Source organism: Cololabis saira, chromosome 12 (genome assembly GCF_033807715.1).
Source record: "Cololabis saira isolate AMF1-May2022 chromosome 12, fColSai1.1, whole genome shotgun sequence".
Lineage (NCBI taxonomy): Eukaryota > Metazoa > Chordata > Actinopteri > Beloniformes > Belonidae > Cololabis > Cololabis saira.
The window spans coordinates 22,407,417-22,424,592 of NC_084598.1; the positions used below are offsets into that span (position 1 = coordinate 22,407,417).

At 41.5% G+C, this 17,176-nt stretch overlaps 1 protein-coding gene across 9 annotated transcripts in view; it reads left to right on the forward strand.

The window, feature by feature from the left end:
• LOC133457115 (cyclin-dependent kinase 17-like) overlaps positions 1-17,176 on the forward strand; it is a 47,389-nt gene that overhangs the window by 20,581 nt on the left and 9,632 nt on the right. For 8 of the 9 annotated variants that reach the window (XR_009783837.1, XM_061736016.1, XM_061736020.1 and 5 more), the window contains 6 exons: positions 4,887-5,020; positions 10,209-10,334; positions 16,486-16,542; positions 16,628-16,742; positions 16,866-16,960; positions 17,056-17,118. Coding sequence is in view for 8 of the 9 variants with exons in the window: in XM_061736016.1 (XP_061592000.1) it covers positions 4,887-5,020; positions 10,209-10,334; positions 16,486-16,542; positions 16,628-16,742; positions 16,866-16,960; positions 17,056-17,118 (590 nt within the window). In the remaining variant the exon portion in view is untranslated. Of the gene's footprint in view, positions 1-1,098; positions 2,126-4,886; positions 5,021-10,208; positions 10,335-16,485; positions 16,543-16,627; positions 16,743-16,865; positions 16,961-17,055; positions 17,119-17,176 lie in introns of those variants that run through there. The other variant, XM_061736021.1, reaches the window with a different exon arrangement.

The following is a 17,176-nucleotide window of genomic DNA, read 5'->3' on the forward strand; positions in this document are numbered from 1 at the left end:
ACCGCCTTCCAAGTGAAGAACTCTGCAAAATGCACTTGAATGTTCTAAAAAAACACTTATTTTCATAGGTGGATGATTTATTACAAAAACGTTTTAAAAAGTCCAAAAGAGCTACGAACAAAATGTAATTTAAGTATTCAAAGGAGTGGTGATCAATTTGCAAATATGCAAGCAGTTTTTTAGCTAATTGAAACTAAGATAACTTTAAAGGCTTTGTGACGTGTACAATGTTTTAATCCGTAATATACTGCATATAAAACAGCATAATAAAATACATTAAAAAAAGTTCTTAGTATGGTTTTTATACAGAATCAGTTTAACACTGTTTTCATACATGAAGTGAAGTCTTGGCCTTATTTTTTAGATGCCATTACAGTATGTGCAAGAACACAGTTCATGTTCAGCTGAAGCATAAAGTTTGGAAATTGTCAGAATGAGACCATGTTTGAGCAGAGCAGCACAAGCAATTCACGGTCTGGGAATATCTGCGAGTAAGCTGGTGTTTCAGGATGCTGAACTTCCTTTAGTATTGGTTATCTTAAACTCTGCTTGTCTGGTATTTGCATTAGATCTTTATAGTCTGTGTGCTCTGCAGGTGTGTCAGACAGCTGTAGCGGTAGATGGGACTAGGTGGGTGTGTGTGTGTGTGTGTGTGTGTGTGTGTGTGTGTGTGTGTGTGTGTGTCGAATAATTGTCTGTGTCATGTCCATGAGGATGGATGGAAGGAGGACGCAGACAAAAGAGCTAGGACGCCAGAGGCATCAATCAAATGCTTCAGGATAGAATTTTCTGGCTTAGAGAGTGATAAGAACAAGGAGGGGGACGAACGAACACGAGAGAAGGAAGAGGCGGGTAGAGACAAAGTGTGAGAAAGAGGCTGATCATGCAGAAAATGTTGTCACCGCCTCATGACTAGAGAGACTGCAATGATATTCAATACCATCGCTGGACCCAGACAGAGATAGGAAAAATGAGGGAGGGAGAGATGGAGACTGAAGGAGGAGGAGGAGAGAGAAACACTGGCATCACATGAGAGGGAGGAGTATAATAGCAAGGTGAAGGGAGGGAGCAAGAGGACTTGCAACACGGAAAGCACTGATAGGGGCGCCACAGGCAAGGAGGGAGTAATGGAGAAAGGGGAGTGGAAGGAAGAAGACAGCACAACAACCTGAACAGGCTAATGTGCTGAATAACATTGGACAAAAAAAGAGGACGATGGAAGACATCTGACAGAGAAGGCAGAAGCATCAAGAGACAGGGAAAACTGGAACGCATATGGATAAAAAAAAGTAGAAGGGGATGAAAGTGAAAGGAAAATGTGGGTGTCTGTGAAGTCATATAGTTGAGCACCTGATTGTGGGAAACGTTTCACCTGCGGGGAGTGGGACGTTAAGTGCATTTTGATTCTTCGGGCATGGTCGTGTCTGGACGGCATGAAGATGAAGACAGAACACCTGTTATTCTGAGAGCTGTAAGCTGGCATGCATCAGACTGTCTCTGCAGCATTTTTCCTACCTGCACGCCGTTTGACCTTCCTTAGTCAGCAAGCAGAGTGTGACTGCAGAGGGAAAAAAACGGAGAAATGAGGAGTGGCGGAGGGAGGGAGAATCTACAGAAAAACACATGGGAAGAGAGAGAGAGTGTTAAAGTGGAGTAGCAGCCGAGGGAGTTGTTGCTTTGTGATTGGTGTTGCCTGTGCAGTCTTTCCTGTCTTTGCAATGTAAGACCCGTGCTCGGGACCGCTTTGAAGGTACAATGGACTGGATTCTTCCCGTCATCTGCAGCCTCTAAAACCACCCAGACCCAGCTGACTGAAAACTGAACTGATATGAGCTCAGCTTCTTGAAAAAAGACCTGGACATTTAACTAGCTCTCTGAAATGCATTGTCAACCATTTTTGATGCTCATTTAAAATATAGTGCTTTAAATCCTTTGTCAACAATGGACATGTCAGACAATTCCCAAGAAGGACCTGCTCGCGCTCCCAGGATGGGAGAGCCTAAGGCTGGTGAAACTAGAACGGGAGAGGGAATGAGGATGGGAGAGAGAGACACCCCACTGAGGCTGTCCCCTTTCCGTATGCTTCGAATGCTGGACCCATGTCGTCCTCCAGGAAACCGCATTGGTGAGCCTTACTACCATCCTGGAGCACATCTGCTCTCCAGTTCCTCAACTCTTAAGTTGTTAACATAGAGGGATACTCTAGATATCCTGCAGATCCTGGTAAAATGTTGTTCTAAAGGAGCCTGTAAGTAACTATGTCTTTGTCTCACTTAAAGCCTTTGGAAATTGAGATCAGTTTATTGTCACGAAGGCTTTATTCCATAAACTGGTTCATTCAAGTAGATTTCTCTCAGAAATGGATACCCTGCATCTCATTAATATCTAAATCGTATACCCGTTATAGGGCTGCTTTGAAGATGAAAGATTCACTGCTTAGCCAAGAGCAATGTGTGTGGGTATCCATGGGGATCTCATAAACTCCTAGGGGAAAGGATGTTTTGCTTTTTAAGATGTTTAAAATGTTCTCTCATTGTTAGGATAGTGACAGCAATGTCTCCGCTCACGCTGCCCAGAACAGACTCACTATTTTGTCCTGTTCCTAAGAAGTTCCTGAAATCCTTGCCAACTAGAAAGAACAAAGTTATTTAGTTCATAGCCTAAGCCTAGACTAATATTTGCGGGTAATGCGGATGTGACCTGTATTCATGCAACCTTGAGCCACCCACTGAATTTTATTGTCCAACCTTGCCAACTGGGGGCTTATGGCAAGAAATCCCAATATTTCTGCAACCCTTTGAAGCAAATCTCAGACTGAGTTTACTCCTTTCAACTCTGCTGGCTTTTCCATAATGTTGAACCTCCTCGTGATGTGCTTGAGATGCATTTCCAGCTGACTGGAGTGCACACAGACCTGGGTGTGGAAGGATAATCAGAAAAGTAACCTCCGTGCAATAGCAGGGAGTCAGCAACCCTAACTAGGCCAGCCCGGCTCCATGCAGCGAGGCAGCAGTAGCTCATGACATTTACGGTCTGCTCTTCGTCTTCTATGGAAATGGAACAGAGGGAACCTGTTGGAAGACAGAAAGTGATGTTTTGTGGGCTGCAGAGGCGTGTGAGTGGGCCTGCTCTGAGGAGATCAAGTGTGCTGTGCTAGAGAAATTGTGATATAGACAAGTGCCTTTTATGTCTCATCTTAGCTGCTTATTTTTCCTTTTTTTTACACGAGCCAAAGTGGCTGTTAACACCTGCTAACATTGAACAAGTGCTAACATGTTTTGTCAAACTTTTCTCTCTTTTTGTTTCAAATAAACCCACTTTTATCAGCTGTAACATCTCACACAGACACTCTGAAACTGACAAAACCTACACATAAAGAAAATATGAGTCCTGCTATGTGGAGCTTAAACCCTCAAGTGAAGTAGTTAGGAGGATATAACTCTAGTTCTGTGTTTGTTTTAACCCTGACTGCACTCGGGATAAGCACAGTCATACTCTTCTTTAATTGGGCGTGAACATGCTTAAGGAAACATGTGAGCCTGCTAATCTTACTTAAAAAAACCTGTATTTGACTGTGTTGATGGAATTTTCCTCCCAGTTGAGGTCGCCCCGTCTCCTCCACCCACATCAACGTTACTGTTTATACAAACAGACAAGATCAGGACCTCTCTGAAATCAAGAAACACCTTGTGATATAACAGGATTACCGGATACTCGCTCGTCACAACCGTATGGACTTGTACGTCTGTCAGTTTGTGGATATCAGTTTCTCCTTTCCTCGGGTGTCAGTTACCTCCAGTTTAATGTTTCACCATCTGGGTTGGGAGGGTTAATTCCTGTTATTTGATGATAGACTGCTCAGTTTTCTTACCAAGGTATTCTCATTACCTTTACCCTTGTTTTCTGCTACAGGGTGAACATCAGTCTCAACGATTTGGTGAGAATTTAAACACATAAATGTGTTTTTACAAATGAGCATAAGCTGTTTTTGTCGGCAGATTGACCAGTGAACTAACGTAGGCTGAAATTATCTCCTGGGATCTCTCGACATAATTGATCGTGTCAATGACAATGAAGCCGATGTGATTCAAATATACATTTGAGAGTAATGTTTGGACTATTGTACCTTCACCTGATACATACGTGGTAATAATTACTCCCAGACTCATTTTCTCACATATTTTCTCTTGTTTATAGGTGATGTTAAATAAGAAAAAAACATATCTTCCTCTGCTACAGAGCTGCTTCCTGTTGTATATGTAAACAGTACAGTTAATGACAGTATATCATCATTTGTGATGGTCACAAAGTTCCTTAATCGAACACACGGCTCAAACGAACACCCACACATGAGGTTCAAACACAAACTGCATGTGACCCAGACCCTGGAGCTGGTAGTCGGAGAGAGGCCATCCCACCCTTCCCCCACGTTCACTGATTACTGATGCACACGTCCACGTTGAAGGAGGCACTCCTGTCAGCCGCACCGTGACTCATTAATCAGATGGGCTCTGGGCTGGACGGAGGCGTGGGGGAGGCAGGCAGAGATGGGAAAGCGCTTATTGCATGCAGTCATATTGATCCCTGATCTCATCTTACCAGTGGCATTTTATGCACACTTGATGAGCACCTCTTGCGTTGCTGGTGGTACAATCCATCATTAAGAGACTGAGACCCTCCTTCATGTTTTATAGAGCAGTGAATGGATTTCTAAGAAAGACAGAAGAGCGTGTGTTGTAATGACTGTGTGGAAATGATAATAGTTCTTAAATATTTATTGAAAGTCTATAATGAATACAGATATAAAAAACAGACACAGGTTTGGTTTCTCTTCAACTATAATGTCAGAGTGATATGATTCCTGACTATGTGTTTGTATTTCATAGGTATCGTTCATGAAAACGTGAAGATGGGTTCAGATGGGGAGAGTGATCAGGCATCTGGGACATCTTCTGATGAGGTCCAGAGTCCCGTGAGGGTTCGCATGAGGAACAACCATCATCGACGCATCTCTAATGAGGTACTGGAAGCTGAGGCACACTTACCCTCACACGCACGTCCCCATACATACACTCTCATTGATCCAACCCATGAAAAAACACACCTGGAGAGATTATTCATCAAGGTTCAAAAGTGATGCCAAACAGGAGGCCGGTTCAACATATGACTATTTCATACCTCCAAGAGAAACTGTAGGTGCTTGAACTTCAAAAATGTTGGGGAAATGCACATATTTGAGTACTAGTTTTCTGATGAAGTGTTTTCTTTTAACAATTTGGTGTGTGACAGGGCAGGACCTCCCTTTGGGCTCTGAGCTCTCCGGCGTGGTGCTGTATCATCTTTCACAATGTGCTTGAAGTGTTACTGATACTAATTTGTGTTTAAATTTACATTCACATGAAAGCATGAATCATTTTAACTTTTAAAACCAACAGCTATGAACACAAATGTAAAAACAAGGTCAGAAATGGAGCTGCCATATTTATAGCATGTAGGATATATTGTGTGATGAAGTGGCCACTAAATTGTCATAGACTGTGTCCTTGCTTTAGATATTAACTCTTGTGAAACTGTCCGAAAACTGCCCAAGTCTCATTTTGACTTACGCTTTCAGGTTTATGAAGATCTTTTCACACCTGGATGTTTTTCAAATCCAAACCAAGGACCATTAACACCACAATCAAAGCAGGAAGAAGTGTTGTTCACACCTAACTAAGTCACAATTTAAAAAATGGTGTGAAGCCATAGTCAGCAGCAAATAAGAGGAAAGAATAAAAAGAAAAAAAAAGAAAAGAAACATCTCAAGACACAAATTTGGCAAATTTTGGATCCTATAAGTTGCGAATACCTTATTTTCTCTTAATGGTGAACAGTGCATGCATGGCAGCACTCATACACTACATTTAGCTAAACAAAGAAACCTACTAATCAGCATTAGCCTCCACATTAAGGTATTTCTATAGGGATTTATGTTGCATTTCTATAATTTTCTAGGTGGCCAGCATAACTGGATGAAGTAGAAACTCACAGTCATTTTTTATTATCTGAGGACTCATTGGATTCTTTTTTTTAATACGGTATATCGTTCAACCCACCATCAATACAAAACAAGGTATATTTACTGGCTTCATTCGACCCAAACGCAGCAAAGACTGAGAAACAGCACAAGGTAGTGGAGCTGTCTCCAGTTCTCTTAGGTGAACTTAAATTCTGACATCACTACGTGAAGTTACCACAAGACAGATGAGAGCGAGGAAGTCAGGCCAACAAGCTGAGAAAATACAATATATCTCCACTGGCTGATGAAGACATATTTGTTTTACAGAAGCGTTATCTTTGTTGCAGAAAGCAATATGCTATGGAAGCGCATCAGATCATGTTGACCACTTAACAGTTGTTGGGAAGTGCCTGGGTGCACCGTGCAGATATCGACCACTCCGACAGCAGCGTATGGTGCACGGCTGAACCATATGGCTCTCAGCACAGCCGAATCATCGGACTGTAGTTGGTGGGATCATAGATTAGGTCAGAACATTATGGTTTTGGCTTTCAGTTGATAAATATTTGACTCTCAGTCAACTCAAACATATTAACAAATATCATATCAGTCCTGTCAAACATTGCCTGTACTATAACCAGTACTTGGAAAAATAAAATGTGGAAAAATAAAAAAAAACAGTTGTTAAAGTAATTGAAAAATGTGATGTAGGAATTGATGAAGTACGGTGACATCATCACTGTTTACCCTCGTCTCTACCCTTTATTCATGGTTCAAGCCAGATGGAGCCACGCGGTCTCACAAAAACCTCTGGGATCCAATAAAGTCTTAGTCAAAGGCGCTTGGTGATACTTTGCAGTGGTTGAGAGTTGAGATATTTTCAAAGTCCTTTTTAAGTTGTAAAGGGTGATCAGTATTTTTGAATCATCATTAAAAGAGAGAGAATCCCAGCGAATGATGCAGACAGTCCAAGACTGAGAAAAAAGAGCAACATTGCACCTGGGATTCAGGTGGAGCACCTTTAACGCTTGGCGTCTGTGTGTGTCCACCGAGCTAACAGTGGACAGGTAGTAAGTGTGTGCTCATGTCTCCAACAGTGTGTGTGTGTCTTTTTGAAGAAGTTGAGAGTGACGAGCGCAGCAGTATTAGTTGAAAGGCCTCCGGCTGCTGTGAGCAGTGAATGGCACTAATTCAGACCACGTTTACCACGGACAGAGAGAGGGAGAGAGAGAGAGGAAGGAGGAACAGTGAGGGAGGGGAACACGCTGGGCCGACAGAGTAATTATTGATGTGGGGATATTTCTTGCTTGGAGAGTGAATTGGATTTATTTATTTATGAAAAAAGAACACCAAACATCAATCTATATGTAAACCGGCTCATTTAAAAAAAAAAAAATGTAAATGAACCTCAGCGAGACAAAAGCACATTTTCCGAGTGTTATCAGGTGTGAGATAACAGACGGAAGAGGATGGAGGAGGTATAACAGTCAAAATGATGGAAGGAAAGAATATAACCCCCCCCTTCCTTTTTTGCCCCCATCTGCCTTTTTCCCCTCAGGAATCCGTCCATTCTCTCCATGGCTCCTACTCCCCCCCCACTATTCCTCCTCCTCCTCCTCCTCCTCTGTTTTCCTCCTCCTCTTTTTGAGCATGTGGATGGCACTCTACCACAGTGCCAACCCTCTCTCTCTCCCTCTCTTTCCATCAGTTTGCGTGCATGTGCGTGTGTGCAGTCATGTATCGGGTCAGAGGCATGCTTTGTTGAAAGCGCATGTGTGTGAGTGTATAGAAAAACACATTAAAGGAGGACAATGAGGGAGCTACTAGAGCTGTTCTGCATTGTGAGTATGGGCAAAACGTGTGTATGTTTGCGTGTGGATCTTTATTTGATCTGTGTCAGTGAATCAGTGGGCACGAGTGTCTTTGTGGACTTGTGACCATTGTTATGTCTTTTCAAAAGAGTGTGGACGGTGTACTTGTATGGAGGTCTTTTACTTTTCCCAACAATGGTCACTTGCATTAGGAATCATCTTTTGTGTGTTATTTTGATCAAATCTTTTGTTGTGGGTTTTGTATTTGTATATTCTTTGCAAACCTTTTATAATATAAAATCATTTTGGATCTCAGAAATGTGTCAACCTCAGTCAGTAGGTCAGCCATCGTAGTGTTTCTACATTTTTAAAACATATGTTTATGCATTGTGCAAAGCATTGCTTTACATGATTAGTATATGTTGGTGTTTTCTCAATATAAATCTGCAGGCTGTGTTAGGATTTATTTGCATGTGTGAGCTAACACTGACAGGCGTAAAATCCCTTTACCTTTCATCTTTCAACACACACACACACACACACACACACACACACACACACACACACACACACACACACACACACACACACACACACACACACACACACACACACACACACACACACACACACACACACACACACACACACACACAGCATTCACATGTAAACATACATTTCATGTTATGGGGGGGCTGGGTCTGCTAGCGCTGCCACAGCTGCCATGGAAATGAAGTTTGATTGGCATGTTGTTGGTAATCATGTTCCAGCAAGAGGATTGCATTGTGGGAAATGGGGAGCTCTCCCAGTTGCTGTTTTGGTTTGAGTGGCATGCTCTAAATTGTGAATTTTGCCATAATGAACAGATGTTTAATTCTAAAAATGCGACCACCAGGGGCAAAGCTCCAACTAATTGTGTCTTCTGGAGAAACCAGAGTAACTGCAGCAGCAGTCAATCACCTGCATCTGTCTCAACTGTAGAAAATGCAAACAAACCAAGAAAATACTGTTGTTTACAGACTATTCCAACATTGTAACTCACTGCAAATATTGCAAACACAAACATATCAAATGTTGATGCCGAGAAATTATTGTCTGTTCTTTTCAAGCATATATGTTGTACAACTACTTTTTGTCTTCTCCTGACATTACTTTGAGAGTACTTGAGAACTGGGGAAACCAAACAGTGTTGTTTTTAAATTTGCAAGTGTCTTCTTGTCGATGTATGATTTCTGCTGCTCAAGACGTTTCCTTTCATCCCATTCCTGCTTCTTAATGAACCAGATGTTTGAATACGGTGACAGTTCAGCTCTGCAGGGCACTGGAGCTCATGCAGCTCATGCAGCTCATGCAGCTCATGCGAGACGTGGTCGAGCAGCGGTCAAAATAAGTCGCCCATGAGAAAAGACTTCTGGATGTTGCTCCCAAATACAATCGCCATTTATTTATAAATGCATACTTTACCCAGGCCATATGCCCTGATGCACCGTCAAAGCTAGTGCGGATTCTCAATAAAACTGAGTTTTCATTTGTTAGACACACCACCTCAGTCCACCACCATAGTTTAGCAAGCTATCAAAAGGGTTCAGAAATATGACACTTGTTTGCGGGGGGGGGGCATTGCTACTTGAGAGCCCAAAGACTTGCGCCTTCTGTATTAGTTTAAAGAATAGTCACCTGAGTTTGGTTATTCTTTCCTGTGAATCCTGTTATATTTGATGAAAGCAGCTACTTCTTTGCAAATCTCAGAAATACCTTGTCATATCTAGATTGATGAAACCAACCTTGGTTTCCCCAGAAACTTCTCTGATACTCGCTTTAAGTTGACTTAAAGAGAAAGTGGTAAGAGTAGTTATTTTCTACCAAATGGTTTTTTAGCTTTTGCAGCCTTTTATTACCCCCCACCCCCTTTTTTATATGTTTCTTTTGGCAAATTATAAAAGAGAATAATTTTCAAAAATTGTCATTTCTAGCATATGGTATGTTGTCTTTGCTTTACGTTCGAGTAAATATAACTTTTAAACGACATGCAATTGATTCTTTGCCAACCTTTATGGATAGAAGGTTATGAGTTTTGCGGAAAATTAAAGGACAGTAATGTGAAGCATGTTGACAATACGGTTTACAAAGATTTTGGGGGGAAAGAGTTTATGAATAGGTCACAATCATTGTTATTATTGTGTTTATCTCTAATAGATAATGATGATGAAGATAATTAAATCCAATTTTCTAAATGTGCTTAATGTAGCAATAGCAAGATTCTTTCCAAATATGCCAGCTTCTGTGGAGTAAATGGATTCTGGTTTTGAACTTATATGGTAACCCCTTTGTGAAATTTGGCACTGCTCTCAAAAACTCATAAGCCTCTTTTTGTCTCGCTCTGCATTTCTCTTTCTCAGGACATAAACAAGCGCTTGTCTCTCCCAGCGGATATCAGGCTACCGGAGGGCTACTTGGAGAAGTTTGCCATGAACAGCCCGCCCTTTGACAAACCCATGAGCCGCAGGCTACGACGCGCGTCATTGGTCAGTACTGAATGTGCTTGTTTACACTCACATCTCTATATGTGGCGGCCAGCTGCTTCGGCCCAGACTTCCCCACTAGCAGATGCATTTTGTTGCACTAAAATGGATGAGCGAGGCGATTGTGTCATCTGATAAACATACAGAACGAGCGTTAGGTTTTAAACCCACACTGATTCATGTTATAGGAGACAATGGCTCAGCAGGGTGATGGATGGTAATACTGTATTATGTTCCCAGAACAAGAGCATTGTGGGTATGAGTAGTGATGTGGGATTCACTGCTGCATACATGAGAAAGGGAAGGGTGGGTACAGTGGGCAAATATTCATGAATATGTAACATATTCCTAAAATGTATGCCTCTTTGTTGTTAAAGCTCTTCTGGTCTTTCACTTCATTTTGGTCACACTTTTTTTTTTCTTTCTCCACGCCGCATTTTGTTTGTGCCCTCACTTATATTTTCAAAGTTTCTCTTGAAGCAAGCGTGCGCCACTCTATTCCTCTCATCCCCCTCCGCCTCATGTTTGCTCTGCTTCAAATCAAATTCAGTCTGCCCCCCCCCCAATACGTAAACAAGACGACTAAAAGCTTCTGCCTTGTACGGGAAGGCATAAAGGATTTGCTCTTCATCGACCACTTCTCCGGTAATTATTAAACAGGGCCAGTGCCCTGCCTCTCACGCTGCTCGGAGCGATTTAATGACGCAGCTTTTCTGCAGGAGTCTTGCTGAGATGAAAGGGAGGAAGCTTTGAAGAGTGGTTTACAGGGGGAGGGGGGGGGGCAGAAAAGAAAAGAAAAGTCGTTAAAGGGGAAAAGAGTGAGGTTGAGGAGGAGCGCACTCACCGGAGTTGTTTAGAGCGTCAATGAGCGCCATTTTCTCGGGTGTTTCTACCTTTGTGTGGCTGCGTATCGCTAGCGCCCTTGTATACATATGATGTAATAGATCAATCAATAATTTAGTGTAAGACTCATCTGCTGCAGCTCCTCTTCTGGCTTGGATTACGCCCCAGGACACCTTGATGTGAGCTGGAGAGCAAAGATAAGAGAGAGGAGGAAGATACAGATGGGGATACAAAATAGGATGAGGGGAGCTTATACAAGACTTAACTGACATGTAATCATGATTTTAAAAAGCATGAAGCAAACTGGAAGACAGATAGACTCTGATGGATGCTCGTCTGTGTAGTAGTATAGTATATAGTATATAGTATAGTACCTCCAATACCAGGAGGTTCATGTTTTGACTGTGTTACAGACTGTAGATACTGATCAGTCCTTTTGCACTATTGCAAAATTATGTTTTTGAATTGCAGGACTAGGGATGGGCGGTATGGACTAAAAAATGTATCACGATTATTTCTGGCATTTATCCCGATAACGATAAAAAAAATACCAATTCAACTCCACCTTTTTAACTATGAATCTATCTCGCTCTCAGATCCGCCATGTTTGTCATCAACGGGAATTTATCTTTCTTTCTTTCTTTCTTTCTTTCTTTCTTTCTTTCTTTCTTTCTTTCTTTCTTTCTTTCTTTCTTTCTTTCTTTCTTTCTTTCTTTCTTTCTTTCTTTCTTTCTTTCTTTCTTTCTTTCTTTCTTTCTTTCTTTCTTTCTTTCTTTCTTTCTTTCCTTCCTTCTTTTCTCCCTTCCTTCCTCCTTTCCTTGTTTTCTTCCTTCCTTCCTTCCTTCCTTCCTTCCTTCCTTCCTTCCTTCCTTCCTTCCTTCCTTCCTTCCTTCCTTCCTTCCTTCCTTCCTTCCTTCCTTCCTCCCTCCCTCCCTCCCTCCCTCCCTCCCTCCCTTCCTTCCTTCCTTCCTTCCTTCCTTCCTTCCTTCCTTCCTTCCTTCCTTCCTTCCTTCCTTCCTTCCTTCCTTCCTTCCTTCCTTCCTTCCTTCCTTCCTTCCTTCCTTCCTTCCTTCCAAAAATCAGCTTTACACAAAAACGTCATCAACGGGAATGTATCGTTTTTACCGCGTCATGACAAATTCTTATCGTGAGGAATTCTTTTGACGGTATATCGTGAACGGTAAAATATCGCCCATTCCTAGCAGGACATACATTTTAATTTTTAACATCCTCTGTTTGTGTGTCCTGTCAATTGGTCTGAGCATCGGAGCTGAAGAGGTAGGAAATATTACAAATGTTGTTTTTTTTGACTGTGCCTCTTCAGTTATGCTTCAATTGAGCGTTTCTCAGCACAGGGATGTCATGGTCATTCGGCTCTTCCCGTGCTCGTCATTTGTTACCGTAGCACAGAACATGTGTCCGGTTTCCTGTAACAAAAACCTGCACTTGAGATCGTGTGTTTTGATCATGGAGTTGTCTCCTGTGTCGTACAGGTGAAGCTGGTGTCGGTTTGCGGTCGTGGCCGTTGCTCACCGATACTCAGTTTTCAGTCAGATTCAGCGTTTCACAGTGCTGAAGGACGACACTTCATTTTTATCTCAAAGGGAACAAACACTCGATCGTTATATGCAAAGCTCACTTAGCCACGAGGAAAGATATTAAGGCTGTTTTCATCTTGGAAGTGGGAGGTGCTGAGGGGTTACAAATACCCGCCCGGTCACCGGGACAGGAGACCGGGCTGGAGTTGAACTGGTTGGAGCATCCATTCCCTTTTATTTCTCTGTTGACAGACACAAACATGTGAGGAGAGAGATGGCACGGAGCGTGTTGATTCTGTCAGACTCTTCCACACTGTATGTCAGCTTGGTTTGTCAATATTTTCTGAAGTTGAGGATCGATGCCTCTGATTGATGGTTATATCAAGATCAAGGATGTTATCATTGCACCATCTGCCTGTGTCAGCTGGTGCAAAAACTTCTTGCAAAGTTCTTCATCTCTCCATGTTTACAAGTAATAATTATATTGGATAAGGTAACACAAAATAAGTAGCCAAGAGTTCAGTCGGAACATGAGTCTGTTATTAAGAGGTGAGGAAAAACAAAAACCCAGCAAATAAAATCTCATAAGATCCACTGGCATTATTGTTCCTCTTCCTCGGGGGGTAATAGTAATGAAAACTCACTGAACAAACAAATCTGAATAAAACAGAGCAGTTGCAGAAGAGCAGCAGAGATTTCTAGTGTAGTTGGTAATGCCTGATTCCAGTTCATCTTAGACTTTCTTCAACTGATTAAATAAAAAGCATAAAAGTAAATGCAGTGCTGTTTCTTCCTTTGATGTGGAATTGAGGACACTGGATGCTACGTTTCCTCACTATCTCATCAGAAGGTATAATCTAGTATTAAAAGATCAAGATGTCATATTAATAATATGTGATATGTTATCAAAAGCCTTTTTTCTTCACAATCTTTTAATGTAATGAACAGATTTTTCAAATAGCAGTCTTACATATTGCACATTTCCCTGATGTCAACAAACATAACAGTTGTTTGGGATCAAACTGCATGTCGTGATCAGCAGGTTTGCGTGAAAAAGAAATGTGACAGTGCAAGATGTTTATTGGTTAATCGATTATAGCTGCGAGGACTGGCAACATCATGTTAATGAAAGGGCATTTCTGTCTTCCCACAAAATCATCGCTCAACAATAGTCATCTTTATTAAGGGCCGTCATTTTCTCTCTCCCACTCAAAGCCCTCATTCCATCCTCTTTTAGCATTAAGCACTCTTATAGCAGCACATGGAGAAACCAAGATAGCACATGAAATGTTGAAGCGCATGCCTTTCTTCTCGGCGCATGGTTTTGTCCATAACTGGAGACTTTCTTGTTCATGTGATTCTATGTTTAGGGTCCATCTAAGTGTTTCCCCTCAGTACCCATAAAGATACAGTCAAGACACGCGCGCAGATTGTTTGGTTTTCTGTTGAATTATTTTGGTCTCTAGAACTTGGTCTGACCTAGTTCTGCCGAGTAAGCTCACTGGAGCGTTGGGAATGAAATGAACCCGTTGCCATCTAAAGTATACGCAAATGCACTCACTCACACACAAACGCACACATGCAAAAGTGACCATAAGGTTCTCACAAAGTACTGATGTACGATGCAGAAAGTGGGTCTTTCTTTATTTCTTTAGCCTTGTTTTTTCTTTTTTTCTCCAGTAAGGCAAGATTCCTCCTCAAGTAGGGTCTGTATATGCATGAAGACCGAAATACCAGCAGAGTGCCACGTGACCGTGACTGCTGTTACTGATGGAGCTGGGAGCAGCGGGTTTTTCTGTGTTTAGAGAGCTTTTTGGGAACAAATTTGTTGGACCCCGCCATTTTAAATATCAGCTTTAAGCTGATTAAAGAATTATCCGATTCTATTGTGTTTTACTCTGGATTAAAACTTAGTTTGGGGTGTTGTGAGTTCAGTTGTGATGATCACTGAGAAGCAGAGTGACCTTTGTCAGGGGTTGCCCCACAAATACAGGAAAACAAGGCTGTGTTTGAGCATTTTTGCTTGCTGTGGTTATATTTGAGCAGCTTTAAGACGACACACACCATACTTATACACATCTCTTTTACGTTTTATTTGCAATCATCTTCAAGGACTGTGAATTGCCATTTAGAAAACCAGATGATTAAACTGCTTGAATAAGAATGTGTCTATATTTTGAGACGTGTGCATACCTGTGCTGTTATTCATATTCACTGTTAAATGCTATTGCTGTGCCTGCTCTGACGTCGGCTTTAGTCGTGCCTTTAAAAGAGATCACATGCATCATCAGCTAACTTGGTCAGTGGATGCCCCTCCCCCTCGTGCACACATGCGTCTTGCTGGCCTGACACACATATGAATGTCATGTGGCTGCAGAGAGAATAAACATGGAGAAGGAATTATTTTTTTTACAGAGAACCAGAAAAAAAGTGAGGACAAGTGAAAGGCAGCGGCGTACGCTCTGACAGGCCTGTGGGTAACACAGCTTGACGTAGCCAAATCCATTTATAATTCACCACCTCTAAACCCCGCGGGCCACATACATTATACAGCTAAACCCCGCTGCATATTAACTCAAGACAGGATCAAGCCTCCGCATGCACAGATGTGAGCTACGCCCGGTGGACATCTATAGACGTGTTCACAAATGAATATTTAACATACATATTGCCATATTTATTTGTTGTTGTTGCGTTGTCTTCCTGTGGGAACTTCCAGTGACATCACCTCATAACATGAAATAGAAAAGAGACATACTTTAGACATACTTAATAGTGAATAGTTTTAATACACTCGTATGTATGTAGGAAAGATTCTACAGGGAAAACATATGTTGGGAAAAAAATTTAGGTCCGACTTTTTATAATACGACAACGTTTGTGGTTCGGACTCATGTTAGTGAAAGAACAAACAAATGTCAAATAGTTGCAGGGCTACATTTTGAACAACTATGGCCCAGAGGATTAATTCAGGAGCTCATTAGCTCATATCTAGCGTCCTACCCTTGCTCCCAAACAGGCTGCGCTGAAAACACATCCAAATGAGTGTGGCAGTGATGGCCAGGGATGTTACCGCTAACTTAGGGCTGGGCGATATGGACCAAAAGTCATATCTCGATATTTTCTAGCTAAATGGCGATACTCGATATATATCTCGATATTTTTTCTGTGCCTTAATTGGGGTTTCCCCCAAAGCATTATAGCATAGCATCTCTGTTAGCTTCATTTTTTTCTGAGGCAAACCCTTAAAAAAACAGTTTTAATACAAAGCCTCGTGCCAAATGTCACACATGTTCCTTTATTAACAGAGATCTGCACAATATCAAAATGTATAAAACAAATGAAATAAAAATAAACTGCCTGTATATATATAGAATAAAAATGCTTCTTGAATAAAATAAAACAAATATCCCTTTCCTGCATAACAATTAAATTAAAATACACTGTGCAATTAATACAATGTAGACAGTAACAGGCAGACTTTTCCACTGAGGTTGACAGTTGTCCAAATAACAAAACATTTGTGCAAATCTCAAATAAAACATTCAAGTCAATTTGTCACAAAATAAGCTATACCAAAATCATTAAAAAAAAAAAATGTAAAATTTTTTTTTTTTTTTTTTTTTTTTTTTAATCGATATAAACGATATTGTCTCGTACCATATCGTGTTTGAAAATATATCGATATATATTAAAATCTCGATATATCGCCCAGCCCTACGCTAACTGTAACTCTGTTTTCCTTCTCTTTGTCTTTTCCTGGGCTCCTGCAGTCTGAAATCGGCTTTGGGAAACTTGAAACTTACATCAAACTGGACAAATTAGGCGAGGTGAGTTCAGTATCAACACTCGACCCTGGTTCCTGTTCATTTGCTTGTGTTTATAAATGCATTCACATGCGCTCCATCTCTGCAGGGAACCTATGCTACTGTATTTAAAGGCCGGAGCAAGCTAACAGATAATTTAGTGGCTCTGAAAGAGATCCGTCTGGAGCACGAGGAAGGTGCCCCCTGCACAGCCATCAGAGAAGGTACTGATCAACTGCTGAGTGCTTTACATGCATAGAAACACTTCAGTGAGCTATACGGGTTGTGCTGCTACTCACATGTTGTCCGTCCTTGATGGATCATGTCTGACGTGTGTCCTCCCCCAGTGTCTCTACTGAAAGACTTGAAACACGCCAATATTGTCACTCTCCATGACATCATCCACACTGACAAGTGCCTGACTCTTGTGTTTGAGTACCTGGTAAGTGTCACTGCATTTCATTAAAGTGTGAAGTAACTATGGTCTGTATATCTACATGTCTACAATACGTCCCCTTTTTTTTGCTGCCTCATCAGGAAAAAGACCTCAAGCAATATATGGACGACTGCGGGAGCATCATGAGTGTTCACAATGTCAAGGTAAAGCACAAGTAGAACCTCGCACACGCGCTTTGATTACTGTGTCCAAATAATGCCA